We start from the raw sequence: 5,999 nt of genomic DNA on the forward strand, positions 1-5,999 counted from the left end.
GTCAGAGTGCGTGCTGTCCGGGCCCACCTCGCCTTTGAACTTCGCCGCTTTTGGCTCCCGTTCACCAGCCTCCCTGCATTCTCAGCCAGGTGCTGTGCTAGGCAAGGCAGCTCCGGGAAAACCACGGGAGGGGGGAGGGAACCACAGCGGTAGACACAGGAGAGAAGAGAACCAGAGAAGGCGAAGGTGGAGAGGGGGAGAAGGAGGAGCTTCCTGCCCTCGCCAGCAAATTACCTGGCCACTTAATCCCAGAGACTCTGGTACTTGGGCCCCAGCCTCTGGTGCCGGCAGCCCCCAGCCGGCTGCCCTCTCCTCCCCCGCCCCTCCTGTCCTCACTCGCCCCCCCGGGGCCTGCCTGGGTGCCGGGACTGGCATGATCAGCTGAACTTTGCGAGGTTAGCGCTTCTCTCTGGCTTCCCCTCAGCGGTGCGGAGGCGAGGGGAGCGCAGAGCACCGGCTCAGGACGGACAAACAGGCAGACAGACAACCGCGCTCGGGCTTGCCTGCAGAGCCCCTACACTCCCCACCCCCACCCGCCTAGCCTCCGGGACCATGTCCAAACCTTCAGACCACATCAAGCGACCCATGAACGCCTTCATGGTATGGTCCCGAGGCCAGCGGCGCAAGATGGCCCAGGAAAACCCCAAGATGCACAACTCAGAGATCAGCAAACGCCTAGGCGCCGAATGGAAGCTTCTGTCCGAGGCAGAGAAGCGGCCGTACATCGATGAGGCCAAGAGGCTACGCGCCCAGCACATGAAGGAACACCCTGACTACAAGTACCGGCCACGGCGCAAGCCCAAGAACCTGCTTAAGAAGGACAGGTATGTCTTCCCCCTGCCCTACCTGGGCGACACGGACCCGCTCAAGGCGGCCGGCCTGCCCGTGGGGGCCTCCGACGGCCTCCTGAGCGCGCCCGAGAAAGCCCGGGCCTTCTTGCCGCCAGCCTCGGCGCCCTACTCCCTGCTGGACCCCGCGCAGTTTAGCTCAAGCGCCATCCAGAAGATGGGTGAAGTGCCCCACACCTTGGCCACCGGCGCACTGCCCTACGCTTCCACCCTGGGCTACCAGAACGGCGCCTTCGGCAGCCTGAGCTGCCCCAGCCAACACACGCACACGCACCCGTCCCCCACCAATCCCGGCTACGTGGTGCCCTGTAACTGTACCGCCTGGTCTGCCTCCACCCTGCAGCCCCCCGTCGCCTACATCCTCTTCCCGGGCATGACCAAGACTGGCATAGACCCTTATTCATCAGCCCATGCCACGGCCATGTAACCCCCAGCCCAGCCCGCCAGACCTGGAGGGTGACCTGGAAGCGGGGTCTGCACCCTGTCCTCTGCGCCTAGCGGGGGCCTGCAGATGCCTCCGGGTCAGCTGTGCCGCTGCCCGCTACCCTACCCCAGACTCTGCCTCTCTTCCAGGGGGATGGTAGGGGCATCCTCCCGGACCCAAGGCGCAGACAGGTGCCAGAAACTTGCGAACATATGACAGCTATACAGCTGCCCCTACCCCGACTGTCCCAAAACAAATCTCCAACTGTACCCCCTTTGGACAAAAGAAGTAGGCAGTTTTGCTTTATTTATGTCCCCTTCTCTCTCCTCTGATGGGCTTTGGACTCCAGAACTCCCAGATCCTGGTATTATATCTAGAATATGCATATATATTTTTTTCTTTTGCACCCTGAAGAGTTAGCTGTGTCTCTGTGTTTTGCCATCAGACACAACTAGGTGCCATTTGCTCTATGTGTGGGGGGAAAGGCTTAAAATTTTAAAACTACAGAAAGGGAAATATTTCTATTTAAAATCATGCTATGATAGTGTTTGCTTCTTTAAAGGTAAAACAAAGGGACCCACATGATTATTTTCTTTGTATAAAGCAGTGCTCCTAGAGACCTAAGTTTACTTTTAGACAGAATGTCGGGTTATGAAGTCAGGAAGTAGAAAGTGAACAAAAATTAAAAGAATAAAAACATCCTAAATGGTCATAAATGTTTTGACGATGTCTTGGAAATGTACCTAGAAGGATTTCACCTCCTTACTCTGTTCATTTGTTGAACAAAGACGTTTTGAATAAAGACAATCTGTCATTGCAAAAAGTAACCTTTGATGTGCATAAAATCTGAAGTCAGGAGACCCTGCCCGAGGGGCGGTGAAGTCGGGTCGTCGGAGGCTTAGAGCACATAGAGTGACTAGCAGTGACGGCTGGCCTTGCGTGGGCCGAGCCTGGTGGCCTGTGGGCCAGATGCAATGGGGCCCAGAGTCTGGGATTTGTCCCAGTCGATCGCGCCCTCTGGACCCGCTATTTGCCTTTAGAGGCTGGACAAAGGTATCGGTCCCTTGGACGTCACTCCTTCCATGCCTTCTTCACAAAGTGGTCAGACCACTTCAAGGAGCGAATGTGCTAAGACAAAAGCCGACCCAGACCTCTGAGACCTGGGTGCATTTTCTTTTCTTTTAAACCAAACTCCGAAAGAATGGAAAAAAGCGCAGAGTCTACTGGGAACCAGTTGCGCACCAGGCACGGAGTCCTGCGGTGGGTGTTTAAGTTCAGTGCATGGGGGAAGACTGGTGCAATTGGTATTTTTAAAAGATGCTTGAGAACGCTGCTGCTGGCTCTTGGGATTTGGGGCTCCATACTGGTTCCTAAGTTAAACTATCAAAGTCTAGGAAACCTAGAAAAACGTGTCTTAGGTCCCTGCTCTGGACTATGGGAGACTTTTTACCAAGATTCTGCGGGATCCAAGGAAAAAGGGAGGCGACACGGCTCAGGCATGGAGTGAAAAAAAATCATAAAAATTCAATAACTTTCAGCCCTTGGTGTTTAACAAAAAACCAAAAAGAGCCTTTTCCTTTCCCCACTGGGTGAATGTTAGCTGAAGATTGCTCTGTTTTTCATAGAGGAGAAGGGACCTTCTGATGCCTTCCAGCCCAACTCTTTGGAACTTGTTCTCAAAATCGAAGGGTGCTCCCTCACCCCTCTCTCTCACCAGTCTGACCCCCAAAGCCGTGCTCTTGCATGTTTTTCCATAGGTGGGGTGCTTTGCCCACTGGCTTTGATGTGGTGCAGAATGGGGGTGGGGACCAGCCTAGCGATTTGTCTGCTTTCTGCTTCTGTTGAGGGATTTTTGTGCTTGCTTCTGCCTTTTCTAAAGGAGTCGGTGGCTGGAAGTGCAAGGGAAACGTTGTCAACAGACACCGAAGCCGAAAAACCACCGATTAGCATATTGTCCTCAAAACAATTAGAAGTGTTTGAGGTGTTATTTGGAGCCTATTCATCGAGCCCCTTTGTCAAAGGGGGATTTTCATTATTAAAAAAAAAAAGTTAGCAGTTGTCCATCTGGCTGAGCTGAATAGCAAAGTGATCCGTGTTGTATATGCTTTTCTCATTAAGAGCTCTTTTGAGACCGATGTTAGAATTAAATGGTATAACACAATTAACATACACGGGCGTTGAATAGGAGGGGACGCCTATAAATAATAGATAGATAAATAAATGAGCGATCAGGCGAAGGTAAACAAAAGCGGGCTGGGGACGTGTAGGGGGAGGCCGGGCGGGCTGCGCCACGCTTACTTAGCATCACAAAACCGTCTTACAAATCGAGACAATTAGGAAGTGACTTGCCTCTGGTGGCCGTCCGGTCTGGGGGCTCTAGGCGCTTAGGGAAAGCCCCTCCTTCCGCCCCCTAGAAGCCCAGGAGGCCTAGGGCGGAGGCACCGCGGTTTCGCTGTCTGATATAACCCCAACTGACAGTCCTGTCAGCCGCTCTGATCTCCCTCATAGCTCAGTGTCCCTTAACATCTCCTAAGATGAAGCTTACAGGGGTCTGGGTGTCTCCCCGCAGAGCCCGGCGCACCAGCGCCCCAGGTGCACAGAGCGCCCCGGCCCGAGGAGGATTCTGGCGCACACGGCCCGACCAGGGTGCCCAGGAGACTCCCGGGCTGGCTTAGGCTGAGAAGGGGTACCAGGTGGGTCCAAGAGGGGAGGCCTCGGGCGGCGGCGGCGGAAGCTGGAAAACTGAAACCAGGGTTCCAGACTGCGCCCGGCCCTGGGGACTCCAAAAGGAGCTCCAGGAAACTGGGGTGAGCTGTAGCAGGGAGGCGCCCGTGTGCCCGCGGCTGGGTGATTGAGACTAGTTTCCAACCAGCAGAGAGCGCGGGGCCCAGCGCAGGTCCCGGGACCTAAAGCCATAGACCTAGCTCTAGCCGTGTCTGTTCCACCTCTCTCTTTCCTTCCTAGTCGGGCCATGTCCAGCTCTCTGTCCTTCTCAGGCCTGGCCCCAGCCTCGGCCCCGCAGCGCCTGCCTCTGCCTAGCCTCCCGCGCCCCGCGGGCCGCAGAGGCTCCGCCGAGGTACGCGGCTGCGACTCGCCCTAACAAACAGCCGAAATCCTCCTCGTCACGCCGCTGACAGGGGCCGATTACTGACTTTGAAGTCAGGCGCAGACAAAAAGAAATCCCCTGGGGGGGGGGGGAGCAGTCCCTGTCAAACCTGTTTGCTCACAACTGTCTCTTTCTTTCAAGAAAATCATTAAAGCAAACCTGTAGGGAGAGGAGCGCCCCGCCCGCCCGGAGTGGAGGAGAGCCGCTTCTCCCGAGCGCGAGCGCGCTACTCGCAGCAAAGAGCAGTCAAGAGTCACCCTCGACAGACTCTTGGTGTCATCGGGAGAACGCGAACTCCCGGGGCGCGCGGGGCGACAGGGACCCTGCAGGAGCCGACTCCGTGGACTCCTCCGAGCTCTGAGCGCGTCCCGCAGCCTGGGGGTCCCAGACTTCTGCCCGCAGCCTTGGCCTCCCTGGAGCAAGGGCAAGGGTGCCAGAGAGGGCCCGGGCCGCTCGCCTGCGGGGACTGCTTCCGGGGAACAAAAAAAATTGACCCCAAAACATGCCACGCTCACCCCCACCTCTCCTCTACTAGGCATTTTCTAGGACCCTGGAGTCCTGGCCAACACAGGCTCCAGATGGCAGCGGGTGGCGCTGGTGCGGCAGGGGCAGAGTTGTTTGGGTTTTAGTTAGGTTTTCTTTCTTAAACCTTGGCAGCCCCCTGGCTCAGGGGCACACTGGCCACATCCTCTGGGAGATTCGAGATCATTGGCCCCCTTCCGCTCCTGGCCTCTCATGGAGAACTCCCGCAGCCTTTCAGGCGCTTCCCCAGCTTTGGGTCTGTCTCCAGAAATCTTTAATTCCCTTCCAGTTTCTGAGTTTTCCCATTTAAATATTAGTTTCCTCAGAAAAACCAACTTTATACTGGGAGACACCAGCTACTTAAAGTAAATCTCACTGAGGTGTGAGTGACTGACATCGGAAACCCTCTTAACATTTGCATTTTAAAACTGGATCTAGATAACCTCCTGGGTTTTCCAGTCACCTAAGCAGGGTGATGTTTCAGTCAGGAGGGTCTAGGAAACTTTCATTACACCGCGCTACCTAGAGAAGCGTCTCCCCCGTGGGCACCCTCTCTGGAGAGAACTGAGACTGCCAGGGCCCGGAAAACTTAGTGAGGCTGGCGCTAGGACTGCCCTCGAGGACTCTCCTTCAGCTCCTCCCCGGCTCTGGTCTTGTCACCATTGTTCAAGCGGACAATGAATTTCAAGTCATTTGAATTTGAAAACCACTTAATTCACAAGATTCGTATTAAGAACTCTCATCTCTTTATTTGCTGAGTGGATTGTGTGTGAGTGTGAGAGAGGAAGACAGAAGGGGCACGTTAGATTTGGGTATGGAGATGCCAGGACCTTTCCTCCCGCCATGGCCAAGGGGCGCGCCCTCCTAGCCTCTGGCGCTGCGCTGACCTCGAGACCCTCGACTCAGCTTTGGGGGCACTATTTGGGCCGGTTACTCTCTTGGCGCTCCGGGGATGGTACTTGTCCTGGAACCAGAAGCGTTGGCGCTGGGCAGCTGCAGAGTAATTAAGAAAATAATAAAGTTGGGGACGGGTGGGAATCTCTAGAAATTCTGGGGCGGGCGTAGACGCGGAACTGGAGATTCGCGGTCGCTTCGGCCT

General features: G+C 55.5%; 1 protein-coding gene across 1 annotated transcript; it reads left to right on the plus strand.

Moving 5' to 3' along the window:
• Positions 1 to 552: 552 nt before the first annotated feature.
• Positions 553 to 1,275, plus strand: SOX14 (SRY-box transcription factor 14). Its single transcript, XM_034989289.1, has one exon. The coding sequence runs from the start codon at positions 553 to 555 to the stop codon at positions 1,273 to 1,275; it is 723 nt and encodes a 240-aa protein (XP_034845180.1).
• The last annotated feature ends 4,724 nt before the right edge of the window (positions 1,276 to 5,999 follow it).

Source organism: Mirounga leonina, unplaced genomic scaffold, assembly GCF_011800145.1.
Source record: "Mirounga leonina isolate KUSES-001 unplaced genomic scaffold, KU_Mleo_1.0 Mir_115, whole genome shotgun sequence".
In the NCBI taxonomy this organism is placed as follows: Eukaryota; Metazoa; Chordata; class Mammalia; order Carnivora; family Phocidae; genus Mirounga; species Mirounga leonina.

Excerpts from the sequence above, each read along its gene's own strand:
- SOX14 (XM_034989289.1), top strand. The coding sequence starts at position 553 with ATGTCCAAACCTTCAGACCACATCAAGCGACCCATGAACGCCTTCATG.